At 42.5% G+C, this 22,442-nt stretch overlaps 1 protein-coding gene across 2 annotated transcripts; it reads right to left on the bottom strand.

Annotated features, from left to right (window-relative positions):
* Positions 1-385: 385 nt before the first annotated feature.
* Positions 386-4,496, bottom strand: TMEM177 (transmembrane protein 177). 2 transcript variants are annotated; one of them, XM_085066888.1, is made up of 3 exons: positions 4,421-4,482; positions 2,608-3,014; positions 386-1,510 (listed from the first exon to the last, which is right to left on the bottom strand). In XM_085066888.1, the coding sequence occupies exon 3, from the start codon at positions 1,494-1,496 to the stop codon at positions 546-548; it is 951 nt and encodes a 316-aa protein (XP_084923014.1). In that variant the 5' UTR covers positions 1,497-1,510; positions 2,608-3,014; positions 4,421-4,482; the 3' UTR covers positions 386-545. The 2 variants fall into 2 exon arrangements, with proteins under 2 accessions (XP_084923014.1, XP_084923015.1); XM_085066889.1 differs by lacking the exon at positions 2,608-3,014 and having other exon boundaries at positions 4,421-4,496.
* Between the last annotated feature and the right edge of the window lie 17,946 nt (positions 4,497-22,442).

The raw sequence follows: 22,442 nt of genomic DNA, 5'->3' as shown, positions 1-22,442 counted from the left end.
GATGCAGGTGGTGGTAATAATCTGCTTGTACTTGAAGGAAGTGCAGCATAAGTAATGTGGCCTACACATGGTGATTGCAGCATAAGAATTTACACAGCACAAGAACTCACACAGACAGAAACACAATGTCTTGGTATTTATGTACCCACATGACACAGACTGCCTGGTTTTTAAACATCTTTGTGTTGTTCCATAGGAGAAACAGCAAGCACCCCAGTGTAAATGATAATGATCCCAAAACTTGCCCCTCTCAATTTGCCAGTCTGAAATGGCAGGAAGGCAGAGCAGTGCAGCAGAACTTCCAGATCAGGGTCTGAAAAGTTTCCCTCCTCAGCAGTCTTGTGATTTGAGATGCACACAGAACTGAGCACTTTGGAAGCAAGTCTTTAATATTTTAAGAGAGAACTCTTTATTCAGGGAACGTGCAATAACTCCTCCCGAACTACATGCAAAAATAAACCCCAAAATTCCAATGAAGATACAGAGGGGGAGAAAAAAAGGCAGCACAGCGGTGTTCCAAAATACATAATTCACAAGTTTAAAATTCAAGCACTCTCACCTGATGCCTGAAGCTCTCTTAAAATATTAACAATCAAAGTTCTCCGGTAAGTGTATGGGGTATACTTTATTCTGAACCAGTGCCTTGGGAAAAGGTTACCACTTGGGGCATATATTCTCATCCCTTGTTTGCCCATCAGACCACGCAAAATCCTGTTGCGGGACAAGATTTTGTCATAAAATTCAATGCCACCTCTGGCGTAGTCCTCAGAAAGCACGGCTGCCTTCCTGTCAGCCCTGCAGTCCAGGTGATAGGTGACAGCATCGGAAGAGACGCAATAGCAGAGCAGTCCTCCCATGGCAGTGACGAGGTTACAGAGGCCACGAAGGATCACGGGGCCCCTGGATAACCCCAGCAGCATCTTCAGAGCTCTGCCACAGAGAAATGTCCCAGCCAAGCAAGTCGGAGCCACAGCTGCACTTGCTAAAGGACTGCCATACTGCAAATACACAACTTCTCTGGCAATGGCAAACTTCTGAGCTTTAAGTGAAAACGTGAGAGCTTCCTTCAAAGCAATGCCTTCACTGCTCTCCCAGTCCACTTTCTTGCCATTTATTACAACAACATGGTTGACTATTCCCTTTTTATCCTCAGCTGTGCTATCAAAGTTAGGTGGGATGCCCACCAAAGAGCCTGCAGGCAGCCAGGGAATTCCAGCACTCACAGGGTGGAAACCAGAAGCTGCAAAGACTCTGTAGGAGTCAATGGACTTCACACCAGTATCTTGAAGGACATCCTGAAACACACCACAGAGCTTCTCTGAAAGCTCAGCTGGCTGCCCCTCTGACCAGCACTCGTGCAACAGTTTGAACGTCTGCTCAGGAAACACGTGATAGGAAAGGTTAGTGCCAAGCAGTCCCACGCAAGAAGTGGCTAACACAGCGATCTTGTGCTTCTTTAACCACACAGATGCCTTCCGCCGGAACTGCACTGCCATAGTCAAATCCTAACCTGTTCACAACACAAAATCAGGAATTAAAGTGTGCATAGACACGTCTGTCATCTCTCTAGCATTAAAAAAACCCCAAAAACAACCAAAGCAAAAAACATGAGAAGAAGCAGAGCACAATAACCAAAGAAACATTCTTTTACATTAACAAAACACAAAACATCTTTACAGAAGAAGAGATACACAATAATTGTTTGCATTGCAACATAGGATGATTGATATGAAGAATTAACTTCTCCCTTTCCTCCAGTACATCAATTTACCACAATGAAGACAATACTAAAGCCACCACACTTCCTCCTCCTCCAGCAATCAATACACACCCTGTATTTACCCAACATACTTGTTTAGTCCTTGCTAGCACAATCCTACTGTTGCCTTCCACTATAGTCTATAGATATTGAGATCAGAAAGAGCCAATAATTAGATCTATGCCAACCTCCTTTATAATACAGCTGCAAAAATTTTAATCAGTAACCCGAATACTAAATTCAATAAGTTGAGTTTGACTACAACTTTCAAAACAGGACCACATTTTGATTTGAAAAATTTCAGGAGACAGAATTTTCTTTTAGGAGTTTGTTTGAATGGATAGTCAAGCTCACTATTAAAAAAAAAATCGCAAACAACAAAAAAATCAACCAAAAACCAGCAAAAAATAGCATGTGTTTTTCTCGGTTGTTCTTTTCTTTCAGATTTCAACTTCCAAGCAGTGGTTCTAGCTTACTCAGCAAAAAGCTATTTTCAGAAAGCAGCATGCTTTCAGTAGCTACTTTTAAAAATTTGGCTCTGAAATAATTGCTCTGACAAATACTATGTTCAATCTAGATCAGAAACTGGAACAGAAATTGTTTCAGGGCCTACAACTGTGTTGTGACTCTTTAAATAAGCAAACGAACTTAAAAACTTTCAAACCTGCCAAGTCCTTCAGTTCAAGAGTCCTGCCTCCCTTGGGAAGCATCAGTTCTTTTTATGCTCTAAGCCATATTACGTGCTCTGCCCAGAAAAGCTCCAATTTCTTTTTTTAAAAAATTTCATTGGCTACAGAATTCCCTCCTAGAATGATGCTACTATGAAGATATAAAAGTGAATTAGGCACCTAAATCCAACAGAAATCAGTTAAAACTGGACGCCCCTTTTTCCATTTGCAGTGTCTCTTCTCTCAGGGCTTTAACACACAAGCTTCATAGAATCTTGCTGCAGCTGTTAAAGACATAAGTGTTTCCAGCTGTCCTCCCAGGAAGCCGAGGTGGCAGAAGGAAACTGCTTTGATACAACAACCGAAGTCTTAGTGTGGAGTATCATCAAAGGTGGGTCTCAGCTATGCTGCTGGGCTTTGTATGGCAGCAGCTGAAGCAAGGACATATGCTCTCTCCTTCCACATGTGCTGAACAAGAACTTCTCTTAGAGGGGTAGAGTGGACAACTGGGGTCTGTAACATCATCAAACTGCACTATATGACATGTCAGAATACACCAGTCATGATCAACGGCAAACGAGTGTTAACTGCAGGGAAACAAAAAGGGATTAATTTAAAGGTGGTGTTTAATGATGTGTTATTACTACTCCTTCCTATGAAGATCTCTCAGACTGTAAATTCACCAGGGGAAGAATAATCTTGTTTAATGCTTGTGCTGCACTGAACACACACTGAGTGCTTAATAAAAACCATGATGTATTTAAGCACACAATAATTTCATATGTATTTCTTAGTGTAATAACTGGTGGTATTCTTACATTCTGCTGAAGATAGACGTGGTGAGTTATTTGGCAATATTATTTAAGAAGAACATGAACCAAAAAGCTTGGATGAAACCAAATTTCAGGTCAAAATCCCCTTTATAATAGAGCTAAAACCCAGAAAATGGTAATACTAAACTCAAACGACCTCTTTGGCCAATCTGGTAGTCTAGATCTGATTGAAAAGGTCATGTCATTTACAGTGTGGGGGGCAGTACTTCTAAGGGGATGATTGTAGGGAGACTATCACTTGATCCTTATGTGAAGCTGAGGCAGGGACTGTCCAGGTTTCTCCTGTTAGAGAATGCCCTCTCATTGGAGCTGGCTAACTTCTTTTTAAGATTAGAAATGCTGCAAGGAGAAAAGCCCCTCTTCAGCTTACATCCACACCCAACTGGGTAACGACAGACCACACTGAAAACTCGACTCTCCTTTATTGCATTACCAAATGAAAACCCCATTCTCCTTTCTTCCATGATCAAATATGTTCTTGCACATCTAATGCAAGAGTAAGCAGGAAATGCCACAGAGTATTTGTTTTCTCATAATAGTCAATACTCAGGAAAATAAAAAGAAAATTGCCCTCAGTATATTTTAGCATTTATGCTTTCAAACCTTCCCCAAGGTTCAGTGCAGATGCTCGGCTCCTGCAGATTTCCCACTGCAGCCCCAACTGCGCATGGCAGCTTTATTTTTATTCATAAACTCTGTGCAATTTATGTATGAGGAAAGCAACCGGAAACTACAAGGCAATTTATATGGTCTATATCCTGCAAATTTAATCGTTTAGTTCCCATGAAGCTACGGCCAAGTTTACACGGCGGCCTCCCCCAAGTGCTGAAGTATTTTCTATCTCTGTGGTGTCACGGACACTTAATTCTCACTGAACTCTGAGAACTGTGACAGCTAAAATTCAGATAGAGGATATCTAGGCAGGTTTGACCATAATACGTGCGTGTTACTGAGTTTATTGATATACGATCGCACGCAGCAGAGGGGAAACCCCAGCTCAAAGCACGATCAATCAGGAAACGGGGCGCGGGCCGGACTCGCCTGCAGGGCTCGGCTCGTCAGGAAAAATAAAAACACACAAGAGGAGGGTGGCAGAAATCCACCACCCCGGGACCCCGCTGAAGAACCACCCGCCCCCTCACCTCCCGCCCTGCACCTACCGCGTCCCGGGCCGAGGCGGGGCTGCGGGCGGAAGAGGCGGTGCGGGCCGGGCGGAGCTGCCATGCCGGGGGGTGCTTCCCCTCAGCGCGGCCCCGGCGCTGCGTCTGGCTTGAACTCGGCCTCGGACGAACAGATCGAGGGGAAGATCCGACCCTGCTTGAACCTGGCTTCGAACGAACGGACCGAGGGGAAGATCCGAGCCGCTGCCTGTGCAGGCGAAGAGAACAGATCACCCTCACAGCCACCAGCCTCCCGGAAAGGGCCTGAGGCTGGCACTGCCGCTCTCTCTCCCTCCCCCCGAGTCATAAATTAATTCTGTGCTCTTGTGTTCTATGCTGTAACTCGCAGTGTTCTTCCTGCAAGATACTGCATCTGTATTATTAATACAGCCCTCTCCACTGCAGGGCAGGAATGCTTGCCGGGAAGGCAGCAAGTGGTATAGCTGGCATCCGTCGTGGAGGATTTGTTTTCTCTGTCATTCCTAATGGGAAAATAACACATGCAGGGATTTTTTTATTTGCTTTACAGTTACTGTTTGCTCAAAGCAGATGGGCAGTGTAGTTTGTCAATAAGCCCGTGTGGATTTGTTCCGCAGCCTGGGCACTGCGAGAGCCCTGGAAAGATGTGGAATGCAGAGGAGGTGGCTGGCAGAGCAACAGCCTTTGGAAGCATCGAGGGCAGAGCTCTGGGAAGTCCAGCCTTGCCCCGGGATGTGCAGTCTTTGGAAAACAAGAACAGAGAATGGCTTTTGGCCAGTTGGGATTTTATTTGGGTAGGGGAGAGTAAAAGCTTGGGCTTGTCTCAGTTACAGGGAAAGTTTGCACTGTTGTTGGATGATTGTTTTAAAGGATCCTTTCACACCAGGCAGTCATAAGGTAATGATTTTGCACAAGCCAAATGGGAATTATGCTGGGTAGTGGGTTGAGAGGCAACAGAATAGAAATAAAAACATGCTGTTGTTACTTTCTACTTACGATTGATTTTGACAGACCTTGCTTTCTTTTGTAGCAACCCCTGATTGAAGCATTTCTTACTGGTAAAGATTTAGTTCCCAGACATTTTAGCATGACATTTGAGTTCATATCCAAGGATTAAGATCATAAACTGAATACTTAGGAGTTCTCATTCCAATTCATGGCAGTTTTTAGGACTTTCAGGAAAGTATCCTAGTGAAGATATTTATCCTTTTTCCTACTAGATTATCTGCATTTTAGAAATGCTAGTGCTAAACAGGCCTGGCTAGGCATAGCCTGTTGAGAATAGAAGCTGGTAATAACAACCTTGGTTTTAACTTCCAATAAATGGGTTGCTAATTGCTAAGAAAACACACTCCTTCATGACAGGGCACAGTTCTACCCTTAGGTTATGGTTTTATGCAATGTGGCAAGGCAGATGAATAGTTTGTTTCCACCTAAAGGGAGGTGTCTGAGGAAAGATCCCACCTTTTTCACCTCTGTCTTCCTCTGTGCCACTTAATTTTTGCCAGCTCTGTCATCCATCAGACCCTCTTGTGCACCACTTTTACCTCACTATTAATAGTAAACATAGTAGCAGACAAAAAGGGGTCATTTTCTACTAGGTTATCAAGCTGAATGATGGCATTGAAAAGTCAGAGAAGTGCCAACGCTTTAACAAGTTAAGAGGCAGCCAGAAAAAAAAAAAAATAGAAGTGCTTCCCCTCCCTCTTTATATCAGCAGAGAGCTGTTACAGACTTTGCTCTGCAGCCTCAGCATGGAGCTTCACCATCTGCCAAAACTTACAGTTTGTAAGTTTGCATTGATATTCATACTTCATGCAGATGTACAAAGGAAAGGTGTGTGTAGGTGATGATAGACAACAGACTTCTCACTAACCGAAACACAGTGTGATGAAGGATTTTAAAAGCCTGAGAATCAGTAAGACTTATCCTGCTGGTGAATATGGAGGAGGGTTGGGTGGGTTTGTGAAGTCTGGCTTTCTGAAAGGTGCTTCTGCCTTCTGTACCAGCTGGAGAGATCTAGAATACACGGGTTTCTTAACTAAACCTCAAGAATCTGGCACAGCATTGCATTTTTACTGTGGTTTCTCTTAAGAGATTTATAATAAATACGATTGTGCAAAACAGAGACCCCAGCTTTACTAATCACCACGTTGGCATGATTCTGGTTTCATGAAGCAGCTGTTACACCAAACAAGGTGAAAGAAGACTGAAGTGCACCCTGTTTCTGATGCACAAACACACCGTTGTAGTCAGGGATGCAGGGATATGGACCACTTTTAAATTAGCCGGCTAGGTGGTGCTATAGGACATGCTCTGCCTTATTCAGGAATATGTTCCACTTCTCTCAGATATTTTACCATAAGACATAGAAGTGCCATCATCTGCCTCTCTCACTTGCAATCTGTATGTATGAAGGCTTGCTGCTACATTAGGAAAAAGGCTGACATTTAAATACAGAACTGAAAATCATTGATTTTGCTTTTGGTGTAGTCTTGCAGTCTATTTTTCTCATGTGATTTCCAAAGTGGAAATGTGAATGTGGTCAGTCAGTGAATATCCACCAGTCTAAGATATATACATGTTTCCCCTCGACATCTTCTTCCTCTATGGATTATATTTATCTGATTTATCTGCCCTTTTATGCAAGTTATCCATAATCCATCTTCTAGACGTGAGCTTTAATGGACAGTAGTAAGAACCTTGTAATTTTGGCACAAATTTATGCAACACTGCATGTCCCAGATGTCAGATGGAAGAGAAATTGCAAAGGAAAGATCCCACCTTTTTCACCTCTGTCTCCCTCTGAGCCACTTATTTTTTGCCAGGTCTGTCATCCATCAGACTCTCTTGTGCACCACTTTGACTTCACTATTAGCAGAAAACATAGTAACAGGCAAAAGGGACCATTTTCCACTAGGTGTGTCTACAGAGTTGCATTGGTAGCAGGAGGAGAGTTAAAGTGTAGGACACATCATCTGCCAGTTACCTATGGATGCAGTCATGAAAACCAGGGAACTGGGCAGTGTAGACATTAGGGGTTTTTACAAAACAGGAAGACATGAGGACAGAGAAGTCTGATGAAGAACAGAGGAAATTTTAGGGGGCGAAAAGATCCTGGAGTGAGATGTGTTGTTCTGATCTGGGGAAGACCTTGTGAAGGAAGGGCATGACTTTCTGTTTGGTGCAGCTCCCTGGCCCACTTTTCAATACTGATAAGTGTAGTGCTTCAGTAATGAATGTGCAGAAGCAGTGCAATGCTCTGAAGCAAAATATATGCCTAGAAAGTACCTGTGCTAAGGTGAATTACAATGGTCTGTGTTGGAACTAGTTCCAGCTCAGCAGAAGACACATTGAAAACTGCTGTGTTAAGTGACTTTTAACATTCTTGACAGGTGCCAAAAGGTTGAGCCTGTTCATAAGTGAATGGTCATTTTACTGAAGGGGAAGAAGGGCTTGTAGCAAAATGGGCTTTACAGCCTGTCACCCTGAGCAAGGTGCCAATCTCCAAATTACACAGTGGCAGTAGAACTGAAGTGTCATTGAGCAAAAACATGAAGGCACAGCTCTTCAGATCTCAGCAATTTCTGTTGCTGGAAAGGGAAGATATCAGCCAATATTGGGAATATATCCTTGCATGTCCCATTCCCACTGCTCTTCTTATAGTCCCATCCTAGATGGAACATTCACACTCACCAGCTGACGGGGAATACAACTGCAAATTTTCCCTGTATGCCAGGATATTGTTATGGGCTCAGATAGTACAGGTTAGAAACCATGTTTTCCTTTGCATATAGGGTTTACTGACAAGGTTTGGCTGAAATGGCATTCTTATGCTGATAATCAAAGCCATGTTTAAGAAGTAGCAGAAAAAAAAAGTTTCTTGTCTCCTTGTTAAACCTCTTCTGTTGAAAAAGATGAACTATTCACAATAATTTTTCTTATTCCTGGGGTGTGTGCATATTCGTGAAGATACATACAAACCTTGTGCTGCTCTCTCAAGATGGGTGATGTAGGTGAGCATAATAAAGGATAAACATTCAGAGACACAGCCATTGTTTGTGAAGATAAGAGTGAATTCTATTTCTGGTCTCAAATCAAACCTTCAAACCCTGGTGTTCAAGAAGGATTGAAAAGATGACTAATTTTGCTGTTGGTATTGGCAGGTATATAGCTCACAATAAAGCACAGAGTCTTTGGAGGAGCTGGGAAGATATTTTCTTCCTAGTGTATCAAAGCTTGGAACTGATCAGGGATGAAAAATTAGTGTTTTAGAAGGTAGCAAGTCATTTGGATAGCTACACAACTCTATGGGACTGACTTCTGTTTCCAGACTCTTTGAAATATTCATCTGCTGATCCAGATCTGCCTGAACCTCAGACAGGCTCTTCATGGCAGCAGACATGGGAAAGGGAAAACATGCAGGTTTTTATCTCTTTGTTATTGCATTTTCAGATCTGGTAGCTAACTGTGTAAGCTCCCTCAGCTCTATCTGGATGTACCAGAAGTTGATAAAGAGCGAGCTCCCTGTGAAGTAAAAGAGAAAATCCTTCCCTCAAGCAGGACTCCTTTAAGTATAATCATAAAAAAATCCTTGATCTGAATGTGCTTTGTAATCTCTGATGAGGCTAATAGACACACACTCACTTTGGGGATATGGTTTAGGGGTGACTACTGTGGTGCTAGGTTGATGGTTGGACTAGATGGTCTTGAAGATTTTTTCCAACCTTGACGATTCTGCGATACCGTGTGAACACAGGTGCTTGTGGAAAATCTGGGTACCTGCAGCAGAGAGCTGAGAAGCAAAACCTGCAGATTCTGGTCAAATCCATTCATGCTGAAGTCCATGGTTCTGCAAGTAGCCTACTGCTATTTAAAATTGCTGCAGGTCTATCCACATTGTGCAGACAGACCCTATACCACATTGCATTTTACACTGTGTTAGTGGTATTACATTGTCTAGTTGTATCACAGACACCATTGTGATCTCATTTGGTGAAATCAAAAGAAAATTCACAAACTTAAGTTCATTGTCTAGCCTGGGGTTTCTTGGCAGTGCACATGAGCCAAGCTTTTAACCAGGATGATTGTTCACTGTCTATAACTGATATAGCCTTCATTTTTAAGAGCTCTGGTCCTGCAATTAGCTAGCTCTCCGAAAAGGAAGGTAGCTATAGTGAATTAAGATATCACACATCTTCATAATACAGCTAATTAGCACTATTTCCCTTCAGAATTGGAAGAACTGTGTCTGGGGAAGGGGAGGATGCCAATTCTTAGAGGCAATGTTATAATATTTAACAGATTTAATCATACTGTCTAACCTTGGGAATATTTAAAGTTAATGCAAAGGTAATGATATTTGACAGTAATAGAAACTGGGGCTGTTTCACTGAGTCAATCAGCCCAGGTGGTCACTGAGCACTACTCCATGGTGGAGTACTTTGCAAATGCTGTGACCTTCCAAGGAGGTCCTTATCACTGCAGATAAGGATAAATTTTCCTGTCTCATGAAAAGCTGTGGAAGCTACAAACAGAGGCTATTCTAAAAAACAGTACATACAACTGTAGCAACAAACCAGAGATTTCACTTTGCCTCAAGTCAGTTGAAGAGACATCCCAGTTCTAGGGAAGAGCTATCAATAGAAATAACAGGATTAAATTATGAGAAAGAGCAAGATGAATGTTAATGTGAGATCTGTTTGGAATATGGGATTCCTATTAATTCAATCTGTTTAAGACTTGCCTTATTCATTGTTATTACCAAAGCTCAGATCCGCATCTTTACTGTCTAGGAAAAGGAGACTCTTGCTGATAATAGTAGCAAAAGATACATTCTGTTAATGCAGGAATCATTTTCTTTGCCACTGGAAATCTGGCATTTTCTTTATGTTACCCTACTGATTGGCAGTTTGCTCAGTGCTTTGATGGGGAGCTGGACACTTAGGCCCAACTACTTGAGTTTCTAATTCAAAGATAAAATCTACATGGCTACAGTTTTTTTTCCTCACTCCCAAAGTGGCATCTAGTTTTTTTCTCAGCCAGAGATCTTACTTAAAAATTCTTAAGAAAAGGTCATCATGAGAAGATGGGATCATGTATAGCCGTAATACACAGCTTTGTTCTTGGACAGCATGTTTAACAGGAGAAAAATAACAGCTTCTGAGTGGGACCTGATCAAATCTTATGCAGAATGTGTGAAGCAGAGAACAGCTACAGTGAACCAAAGCTGTTCTCCATAAACCAACTGCTCTGCCAAACCAGGTGAAATCTTCCTGCTTTGGCACTGTGATATGTCTGTGTGTAGGAGGGAAGGGGTCTGATCCCACACTCTTTTCTTGGGAAAACGTGTTTGGCCACTGAACAGTCTGTGTTTCTATTGCATCAGTCACTTAAGGATCTTCCAGTACCTTAAGAAACTTTTTTAAGCTGTACTTCAGACTGCATATCTTGCAGCTTTGTCTATGACTGGATGAACTCATGTGTGCTTGCAAATGAATTAAGTTTTGAAGAGATCCCCTCTCAGCTAAAATGTCTAAAGAAAGCAGTATCACCCAGAGAGACTCATTCCTGTTTAAGCAGTAAGTTTGATTTGAAAGAGATAGGTTTGTTTACATCGTTTATGAGCATCTCTTTAATTAATTACTAGCTTTTCAGGTCAATAGCTTTTTCAGCATAGATGTTAAAGTGAAATCTGGATACCATAATATCAAGTTAATTTATACATCTACTGCCACTCCAATAATTTGTTGCTGGTAATGCCTAATGAAGTTTAGACTACATACAATTTCCTATAACTATCCCAGTCTGTGAAGGTAAGATCTAAAGAAAGACGCTCTGAGTACCTTTTAAAATAAGCATTGGAGACCTACACAACTGATGCAGTTGACACCTACAGTCACACCAGAACAAATTTTTATGTTGTCTTCCATGAGCTGCCTAAAACTAAAATCATATTCCAGATCTCAGTACTGAAAATTGAAGTACCACAGGTTTGGTATAATTTAAAGTGATAAAGCATGTTCACAGTATAAAACAATAACCTTTCTGGATTTTTTTGCATCCTACAAATAACTCTACATGAGGAGAAACAACCATGAACACTCAAAGACAAACTTCAACCCAACCAGCATCCCACAAAAGGGAATGTACATTGGTTTGCAGAAACCAGTTTTGTTTCAGGTAGTCTATTGTTTGTACCAGTGGGGTTACATCCTCTTCAAGCCTCCTCCTGACTTGTTAATCGAATCCAAAATAGAAACTGTTGTTTTTCCCCCAACTGAAGTTATTTTCAAAGTTAAAAATAAAAACAAGGGAGTGAGAAGGTCTGTGGAGTATGGTGAGGATAAAATGCTACATGCAGATGAACAGATATGAAACTCTATGGCAAAGAATATGAAAGGCAGGGGCCTGTGATTGTTAGGCCACACCTGAAAAAGGGTCTTAGCAGCACCAAAGTTTACATTTGTTTGTCACAAGTTACAAGGGAGGACACAGGGATAACTGATAATCTACATTCTGAAACAGAAGCTGCTAAATGCCAAGAATACTTCTGATGAATGCAAACCAATCTCCCTGCTAATCTGGAGCTGATAACAGTGACTGATCTCACAGTTGCATCTGGAGAATCACGCAGAACCCAACAAACAGGAGAGTCAGTCAAAAAGCTGGAAGGTGTATTTGAAGGTGCAGTCCCCATTATCCATAAAAACAAAAGAAAACTTAACATGTATTATGATAACTACTTACTGGATAGCTTGCCATAGATAATTTAGTGCTAAAAACAAAGTCAGGAGCAGCCATATCAAGTGCTACAGATAAGCAAGTGGTATTTAGAGAGCAACTTCCCAGATGAGGGACAACATCTAAGAACCAGGTGAGAACGAGTCATGTTCTCAGCTCAAAAAAAGAAAAAAAAAAATTAACAAATGTATCTATTTTGGTCACATGATTTCCGCATGCAAAGTTAACAGATTTAAGTTTAGGAGAACTTTGGAGACAGCACTGTAACCAGCAAGAGCTGACTGTAGCTTACAGCTCCCTCTGATACAATGAGTTTGTGTTCAGATATCAACATTCCATCCACTGAAGAGTTGCAGGACAGGAAGACTGTTCCTAGAGTACTCTTGCAAACCATTCAGGTACTTGTTTTTGCTTCATGCAAAGGAAGAACTGGAATGAACAATTTACATGGAAACACACATACAGACAGAAAGCATAGTGCAGGGAAAACAAATTAAAAAGAAAATTTAAAAAAACCCAAATCTGTTAGTGCTCCAAGCCTATCCTCAGCAATGTAATAAGTCACGAGCCATGTGAAAAGCTTCATCTGCACAACAAAAAGCAACATAGGAAAAAAAACCCCACTACTATAAAAAATAAACAAAACCACCCTTTTTTCCAAAACAGACTTAATTCACTAGCAACTTTTCTCTCCCCCTTAAATCTCCCCCAGGTTAACTGATTCAGCTCATGATCCACGCTACCTGAGTCTTGTTTCCTTTCTAACCTGAAAATTTATAAACATTAAGGACCATTTCTAAAGATGTGAACAGTGCTAGTTAGTAATTTTACACAAAAATCCAGATCTCAATTGTATGTATACTGTTGTTAGTGTTGGGGAAAGTCTAGTAAAACCCCTAAACCTAAAAACACTGTTCTGTTAATGACTACAAGGACATCTAGGTCTGGAGACTTTCTACCTAAAAACCCCAGTGCCTGAAAAGTACAACCTGCTCCTTTTATCTTTTATTTGGCCTCTATATATCTTGCTTTATTCTGTAAAGCTGTATATGGTACAAAATGTAGGCTATGTGCAATCTGAACGAAAGCTGCTTATTGCATCGAGGATGCCAAAATTATTAGCTCTGAATTTTAACGAGGAGATGCTTGATTTCTATTCCACTGGGATTGCAGGAAGTAAGATAATACACATGAAAACGGGCTGAGGGGGCAAATAAACAGAGCAACCAACTTTGTCTGTGTAGGAGTTAATCCATTTAAATGGCTGTAACAAAACCTGCCTGCAGGTTTCTGTTTCTCAGAGACTACATGTCTAAGCTTTTACAACCTGCATTCCCAGGTTACTATAGGTCCAGACAAGGAATATCAGATTCAGGCTTTGTTAGGGGAAAGTTTGCTGTGTTCAGGTCATTGAAGAATCAATCTGTCTGGCCAAATTGTGCCAGATGGACAACATCATTTGAGCACTCATGCTACTACTCTTTATCCTGCCAAAGTACCTTGGGAGTGACCTAGAGAGCCTTTCTCCAGTGTGAAATTTTGTGCTGAACCCCTGCTGTTTACAAATACTCTTTACCATCTAGTTGTGAGACTTGTTTTGATTACATATGGTAGTAGTCAGGCTGTGACTAAATGGCTATTGGCAAAGGTACTGAACTAAAACCTAAAGAAATGGAAACTTTCATTTGGACTCCAGTGGGCCTTGGATCAAGCATAAAAAGAATAAATGCTCTAAAACAAATAAAAACTTCAGGTTTCCCACCCTGTCTAGACTCTTGTAATCAGAGGTGCCAATCAGGGTTGTTCAGCTGTTAGATGCTATCAATTGCTATCTCAAACCAAGGTAATTATAAGAGATCTTTAAAAAAGCAGCAGAGAAAAATAAGTGCATTTTCATTTATGTAATCACTCCTGGAAAAACAACACACAGGTGAGTTTCAATTCACTATCTTTCCCAGGAGGTCACTAGGACTGCATGTGCTCTTTGGTGGTTTAACCCAGGGTTTAGTCTCTTTTTCTCAGCAGAAGAGTGATCTGCTTAGACTTGTCCAAGAGACTTTTCTTTTTGAAAAACAGACTCAGTCCTCAGTTCTTCCTCATCCTGGTCCTGAATTAATGCTAGTTTAAAGTAGCTGGGAGACTACGCAACAACCAAACGTGCTCAGAGCCCTAAACACTATTTAAATAATGTTAGATGCAAGGCTCCAGAAAGTAGATGTGCCAAATAAGATCACAGTGGGGAGCAAGCACAACAAGAAATAGGATTATTGGTTATTGTTGTATTATTACGGATAAGAATGGTTTCAAAATTCATCCCGAATTCCATCTCCATTTCGTCTGCTTAATGAGGAACCTCTGTTCAAGGGGAAATGCCTTATGATGATTTAAAAATTTGTCCCACTTCACTCACCCTTAATGCACATGTGGCCACCTCGCTCTTCCAGCCAACCCCTGGGCATTTTACCTGTCCCTTTCCTGCAGCACCTGCTGCTGGGTTCTGTACCACACATGCCCACTTCCCTCAGCTGCCAGCCAGCCCTGGCCACCAGCCTTCCGAAAACAGGCAGCAATTGCAAAAGGTTGTTCTAACCTTCCATCTCTTTGGGGGTCTCATACGGCACTGCTGGAAAAAGCAGCAGCAGACCAGGTCATCCTTGGCACATTTCCTGCTGCTTTATGGTCCAGACAGCATGAAAAGATGTCCCTGCATTTCACAGCTAATGAATGAGAGGCATTTGTCTGCTTTGGCATGGCCATTGACTGGTGCATGTGATGACAGAGCATGTACCTGGTAAGTATCCTTAGGAGAAAGGCTTAAGCTTGGTACCAGAGAATCCCCTGATGGATTCTCCATCTGATGAGAATCTCCCCTCCTGCAGGGAGAAAGGGCAGCTGACAGAACACCCATCTCTTGCTATTTTTCATCCATCAAAGCTGAATCTGATCCAGTTCCCTGTGAAGGGCAGTTGGACAGGCACTCTTGACTAATTTTCACTCACCTTTTCCCAACTGACTCTCTCCTTCCAAATATGATGAGGAAATCATTTGTCTCAGCTGCATTCTCTGGGAAATGTTATCTTTTGCAAACTTTACTTTATCTTCATTGAAATGAATTAATTGCTTTTCATTTGAATTTAGCTTCAAACTTGGCTGTGTGACTGGGAAGAGCTTCCCTGCAGTGCACAATAAACATTGTATCCTGTGCCTTTTCCATCCTTTAATATTTGCACAATAGCAAGACCTGGAAAGCAGAAACACTAAATCACCTTGGTCCACGAGTGTCACTTGCTTCTCTAAGAGCAGCCTGCGGCGCCACACATGTCATGTAAAAAGTGAGCCCATTCTTGAATGCACAGATCACAGAACATGGCTCATTTAACTTGCAGGCTCAATGCTTCATAAATGATACTTTCCTCCAGGGGCTGTTGCAGGAAAACATCAGAGCAGAGAGCAGTGTTTCAGGCCTCTGTTTTCTAAAGCTTTGTGCTAACCCAGAAAGTCTCCTCCCAAGTATGAATGATAGTTTACTATAAATCTGTTCTTTACGGTTTTGTACCCCTTCAGATTTTATGGAAAATACCTCTATTTGATAGATGATGGTAAATGGTTTGTAGGGAATTCTTCTGATTTTGCACAGTACTCTGGGCGTCATTATTCTTACTCTGGGACAATGACTGGAAACCAAAAGAATATAGGTTTAGATTAGGTATAAGGAAGAAATTCTTCATTGTGAGGCTGGTGAGGCACTGGAACAGGATGTCCAGAGAAGCTGTAGGTGCCTCATCCCTGGAAGTGTTCAAGGCCAGGCTGGGTGGGGCTTTGAACAACCTAGTCTAGTGGAAGGTGGAGGGGTTGGAAACAAATGATCTTTCAGGTCTCTTCTGACCCAAACCATTCTATGATTCTATGATCAGAGAGAATGAGATCCATTCATTCAAGAACTGGTATTGAAAGCTTTGAAATAGCGTATTAGACATCCTAAAAATGCCCTCTGGGTTTAAGAGAGCAAGACATCAACACATTCTGTCTAAACACAATTATACAAATTATTTAAATTAGCTGTAGTGGTCATGAACAAGTGAAAAATAAACCCTCCCCCCTATGCCACCCTGCTATTCCATGTTATACATGGAAGCTTGCACAGCTGAGAGCAGGTAACATTATCCAGTTTGAAGGACCTTTAGTACCTGTGAGTAGGAGCAGAGTTAAACACAGATACAAAGCCCCATTTTGCTTTGTCTGGAGGTACTGCACATTTTAAGGACAAATTCTTAAGCAGAGGGTGCTGGGTTCTCTCACAGAGGTCACCATGTTGTGCTGTTGTTTGCACTTTCCTGGGAAGTCTAGTCATTATTTGGAGAAAGACCTGGGTAGAGGAGGTCCTGCCACACTGGGAATTTGCTTGTGAAACACCACAGTGCTTCTGACGTGTGGTGTCAGTCCCCTTTGGTCCTCCAGCCTACTGCCCTCCAAGGGAATGGCTGACACAAAAGTGTGGTTTTGAGGAACATGCTTGGAAGTGCGTGCTGTGCACGTCCCACTCTGATTGCCACCAACCACAAAGATTCTTGATCCTGAAAAATTTGCATTGCTATAACCTGAGTAGAGCACACAGGATGATGTGCTCTGCCTCTAGCATGTAGGATCAGGACAACTCTGCTGTCTTCCTGGCCTTAAAGCTGAATCTTTCTGGGCTTCTTTAAGTATCTTTTGGGTGTTACTTGATAAATAACTGAACTGGACTCAGCTCTCATACATAAATTTGGGGAACAGTGTGACCCCTTAAGTGTGTCTCTCTCTAATTTAGAATTCTCCAGTCTTATCAAAAGTCCTAGTTAGAATACAGATAAATAATTTTTTAATAGAGAATGGATCAGCAGTTCTGATAAAATAGCAAGTAAACGCTGCAAAGAGAGAGCAAAGTGACCTCCCTTCTGTTTTCCCTTGCAGCTTAGAGAGTAACATACCTAATTCCTTTTACTGCTGAGAACCTCCCTCATGGACTAGGCACTTGATTACACCACATCCCACATGCACGAAACCTTCTCACAGCACTGACAGAGGGGGAGAAACACACCCAGAATTGCTTTACCAGCCTATTTCCAATCCCAGATTAATCCCGCCTGGAGATCCTGCCGTCTAATCGGGTTTACTGACTCAGCTTTAACAAAACCTCGAGTAGATGAGGATCCACTCCATTAATCCTGTGCCTGATCTCCCAGTGCACAGTCCTTACAAGCGAGAAGAGGCAGACACACTTTGAAAACATTAAGCTACAAGCCGTTTGCAAACAGATTTTCCCTCTTCCCCCAAACAGACAAGTGCTCAGTGCTGCTCAGCATCCAAATTCAGGATAATTATAGTGACCTCCCAGCTGTCACTGACAGAAGTGCGGGAAGGTGGATTATGCACATGAAGTCCTCTGCAGCTAAAGCTACCATATGTCCAGGTTTCACTGGGCATGTTTCACAAAGCCAACTTTCTCCAGGCTGAAAAAAGACTTTGGCCATTTGTCCTGAACTTGTTTGTGGCTGGAAACCCTCCCGGGCTGGCTGACACTTGGACTGGAGCCATGAAGCACACTCAAATCCCCTGCATATGCTGGCTTCAGATGTGCTGGAATCACCATGTTTGTGCTGCCCATCTGCTGGGGCAGAGCCTGAGTGGCCTAGAAAAGCCAGAGGAGAAAGGGAGCTTCAACCTTAGTGATGACAATTTTCCTGAAGAAAGGGAAGTGAGAGCTCTCTCCTGCCTGGAGTTCCTGTGGGCAGCTCCCAGCATGGACAGGAGTGATTTGGGGCAAGAGGTAAGAGCCTGAGCTCTTTGACTCAGAGGCTGCTTCTCCAGACAGAAGCCATGTCCTGCACCACTGCTGTGAGGAGTGCTCGTGGTGAGGCAGGGGAGGCAGCCCTGCCTGCACAGCCTCTCTGCACTGCTGCTGTTGTGCTGAATGTCCCATGCAAGGGCCTGGCAGACACAAAGATCCCATGAACCACAGTTTATTACAGCATTAGCTACATCTTGAGTAAAAAATGCTTTCTGCAATACATTGCCCGTAGCTCAGCTACAGTATTCAAGAAGGTTTTTGACTGTAACTCTTGGAATTTAAAAGGCAAACTGTATTCTTCCACTTCCAGAGATTCCTAGATGTACTACAGACATCTTACCATAAAATGAAATCACCTCCCCTCATAATGTCTGCATTGAAAGATTCAGGTTGTTGAGTCTCAACTGGTTTAATTCACCAGGAACTTTTTGTATGCTGAGTCTGGAGAAATGTTTGCTTAAGTTTATTCTGAAGAAAAGAAACCTATGCCAAGGAAACTGAGAAGAAAACAAACAATTAGAACATGTAGAACTTGAGTTTTTCCCTCCAGTGAAACAACACAGACATTTTAATAATTAAGCAATTTCATAATGTTTATAGAGGGAAATGAAAGTTTCTTGCTTTTGCTATTTCTATAAAGGCACAGGGCAAAGTGTAGGGGCTTGGGGAGGAGAAGCCTCAGGGAAGGGAAGGAAAAAAGTGATGGTGCTAAAGGGGTGAAAGAACAAATCTCTATCTCCCTAGGTAATATTTACAGTACTGCAGCAGGAGTTCAGTTGAGGAAGATGTGAGTCAGGGTTTGGGGCCTCATTTGTTAAACCAGTATTTTTGCACACGAGGAGCTTGAGTGTGTATGTATTGGACTGTGGTTCAAGAGAGAGATTCTTTAAGCCTAACCCAAGGAAAGCTGGGTTGTGCAATTCTGACTCATATTTTAAGATCACTCATGCTCTAATTTAAACCAATGGGAATTTTTAAATTGACTTGAATGAGAACAAGATTAAGCCTTTACTCCATTGTGATTCCCTCAGATCATGTGGGAGTAAGGTAAAGCTAGCTGATAGTCACTAGAAGTATCAGAATCAAGTGGTCACATCTTTCCCCTTCCTCAGAAAACAAATGAATTGGGAGAAACACATTTATTTAATTTCTTTAGACAGATGCACAATTGAATTAAACTCCCTCAAAGTTAGGAAGATTATTCTGCCTTTCTGTCTATGCAAGAGAAAGGCAGACTTGATTCAAGACATACAAAACTAAGAGATTTAAATTCTGCCTGTTCCTACATAGTGCTGAAATTGATACAGTATGTCTGGAATTGATTTTTCCTTGGATGCTTGCAGCCAGATTTTAGAGATGTGTTGGTGCCTGCTCTGTAAATGAAGGGATGGCTGTAAGTTTACAGATACCTGGTTTGTACTTGCAGCATTTGAGAACAAAGAGAGGGAAAGAAATCCAAAGCACGAGCAGCAGACAATATGAAAAGCAGAATGAACTCACTTGTTCATGGTCCCACTCGGTGACCTGTGGGAATAATAGAGATTATAGTCCGCATTAGGAGGATGCCTTCTCAACTAAAATGTTAAATGGGATGGGAAGAAAGCCATGCTCAGAGACATCAAAACTTGACCTATGAAACCACAGACATGCTGTTCCTGTGGGTTCATGTACAGGCAGAGTTCCAGCATGGACCCTTCTAGATCTAGGAAACGTCGACTCCATCCCAGCCTTCCCTTCACCCTATGCAGCAAGCTGAGGTCCTTAATAGCATTTATCTTCTCCACTCATTTAATGAAATATGTGGGCGCTCGATACATTTCACATTCTATTTTCCTCCCCTGTCAGTTGGTTTAAATTTGGATGATACAGCTGATGGTGATCGGTCTGGGAGAAGAAGGATGTGGGTGACAGTGTTGTTGCATAAGCCTGTTTTCAAACGGTAACGTGGCTGAAAACTGAGCAGGCTGGTGTTTTGTATTGTTAGTTACAAAAAAGCACCATCTAATCTCTGCCGATGAGGAACACTACAAGGTGTTGAAATAGACTGTGATTTTATCATCACAAATATCAGTGTAACAAAGTGGCCACTCTAAGAGTGACTTTTGTTTGTTTAATTTAGGTATCAGCATAGATTTTACCTGGGGGAGGGTTTAGTTAATTATTAAAGCAGGTTCCCTTGCTGCATGTTTATCTTTGCAGAGAGATTATTGCAAAAATATTGGAGAAAAATTTTCAAGCCTTACGACTACTCTATTTTTCATGCCCTAATTATCTGGTCAAAAATCCTACTTTCCACTGAGTCAGTCTTTGCTGAGATTAGTGGAAATGCTTTTGGTGAGATATGAAATATCCAAAATGTACCCCGAGGAGAGAGAGTGAATGCCATTTAATATCATTAAAAAATGAGAAAGAGAAGCTCAAACAGCTTTTGTCAGTGGCATAATACTGTTCCCAAAGAGTTGTGACATCTCTATATTTCCTAGGGCTAGAAAGGCATGATGTTTTGGTATTCTGTCCTTCAACTCCCCTTCCCTGCTAACAACCTTTTTTCTGGGCCATAATAGTTCCATATTCACTTCAAATTAGTTGAGACCTACTGGAAGGCAAAGCTCTCAGTAGAGACATGGAGTCTTTAAAGCTCCTCCTTCATCAGCAATCTAGGGATCCTGGCAGTGCAAGGGTAAACCTGAGGCCAGGGAAAGTGCTGGGAAGAGACAAACTGGGGGAGTCTTGAATGCATGGAAAAGCAACAGTATAGAGGACAGAGAAGGAAAGCAGCAGCTGTGTGGACAGGGTAAGGATGCTTCACCCCAAAGCAGCAATACCAACCCTAAAGGAGGGCAGCAATACTATTACTCCTGCAGCAGAGCCCTGCAGCTGACAGATGCTTCCCTGACTCCCACCTACCTGCTGCTGTGTGAGCTGCTCAGTAGCCCCTAGGAACAGGGCTGGTGTCACACTCCTGTGTGTTCCTGACCTGCCCATATAGCCCAGATTGGGACCTGTTGCCAGCAGGCAGGCTTGCAGGTGTGCTGGAGGATCTCAAAGCCCCAGACCTGACCCTCCACCCCAGCGTACACACTTTGTCCCTCACACAGCAAACCATGCAGTTTGTGCAGCCGTGAGCAGAGCTGCAACTGCTGTGACTACACTTCCAGGATGGAATGGGTGTTGTGCAATGTACTGAGCTGCACCCATTTGCTTGCCCAAAAATAGGAGGCAGCGAAGAACTGGGGCCAGAACATCTTTCTCAGAAGAGTGTGCAATCTGGTGCCTCAGTTAAAGACAGGATTGATTTCAGCAAGAGCTGTTCTCTGGATGCTTGACCTGAACTTGGATGTTGCACACATCATGCATGGCCACCCCATATTCTCTATAAAAACATGCTCCGGAAAAAGGCGTATTCCTAGAAGAATCCATGATGTTGTGCATGGAGGATGTAACAAGAAAACTGGCAAGCATGAATTTCAGGGTATTGAACCTGTGTGAAATATGTGAGAGAGAGCTGGGTAGACAAGGAGGATGAGCATGTGGAGGAAGAGCTTTTGAGTAGAAATGGTGGAGCTTCATGCCCTTCCTCTGCTCTGTCATCACTCCCTCATCCAGTCTGATTCACCTACAGAATGAGGGAGGTGGGAGGAAGAGGGTTGGTGCACAGAGTGTTTGCTGGAAACCTGCGTGGAGGCCTTTTCTGGCCAGTAGCCATGTAGCCTGTTAGCAGGAATACACATGGATCAGGGAGCACAAATGTCACTTACAGGGGGAGAGGGTTGGTGCTACTGGTCCTGACAATGTATTTATTGTCCAACCTCTAGCAAAGGATTGTAAATGTCACTTCATAGGGACCTCACAATTACCACAGCCTGCCTCAACCCCCTGCCTCCCCCTTTGTGTGTAAGACTGGGAAGGTGGGGAGCCACCATGTTTGTTACAGGTCCCTTTACACTGGGACCTGCAGCTGTTTCTCTCACCTGCACTTCTGAAAGCTATTGGCAGTGTGATGCTGTCCCAGGCCCACCTGGGTGAGAGCCCCTGTGACCCCCAAGGCCTCCGACAGTGTTACCAGCATTCCTGCAATTAAACAGTGAGAAATTCAAGCACAGGGACAAGGTCTCCCTATTTCAGTGCCAGTTGCTAGGACATGCTTACTCCTTTCAACCAAATGGCAATGAAGAAATAAAAAATCTGAATGCTATGGCTGAAAGAGAAATGTTGATTCCTAGAAAAATTCCTAAGGCTTTCTGCTTCTCGTTTGCTTAGGTCTGCTCCCCTCATAAATTGGGCTGAGCAATTGGGGAAGAGAATGGAAACTTAGATTACATGAAAATTTGCCTTGAGGACTCTGATTTGAGACATATTTGAACCTTACCCTTCTCTTTACTTCATTTGCTGTCCCTGGTTCCTTCAAGCACGCTGCCTTATGGGTGCAGCCATAACAAGGCACTTGCAGTGGGTTGAGAGGCTCTTGTTTTT

The sequence above is a fragment of the Lichenostomus cassidix genome, chromosome 7 (genome assembly GCF_008360975.1).
Source record: "Lichenostomus cassidix isolate B80296 chromosome 7, HeHo_3.0, whole genome shotgun sequence".
Classification (NCBI taxonomy): Eukaryota; Metazoa; Chordata; class Aves; order Passeriformes; family Meliphagidae; genus Lichenostomus; species Lichenostomus cassidix.
This window is presented reverse-complemented; position numbering and strand designations above follow the sequence as displayed.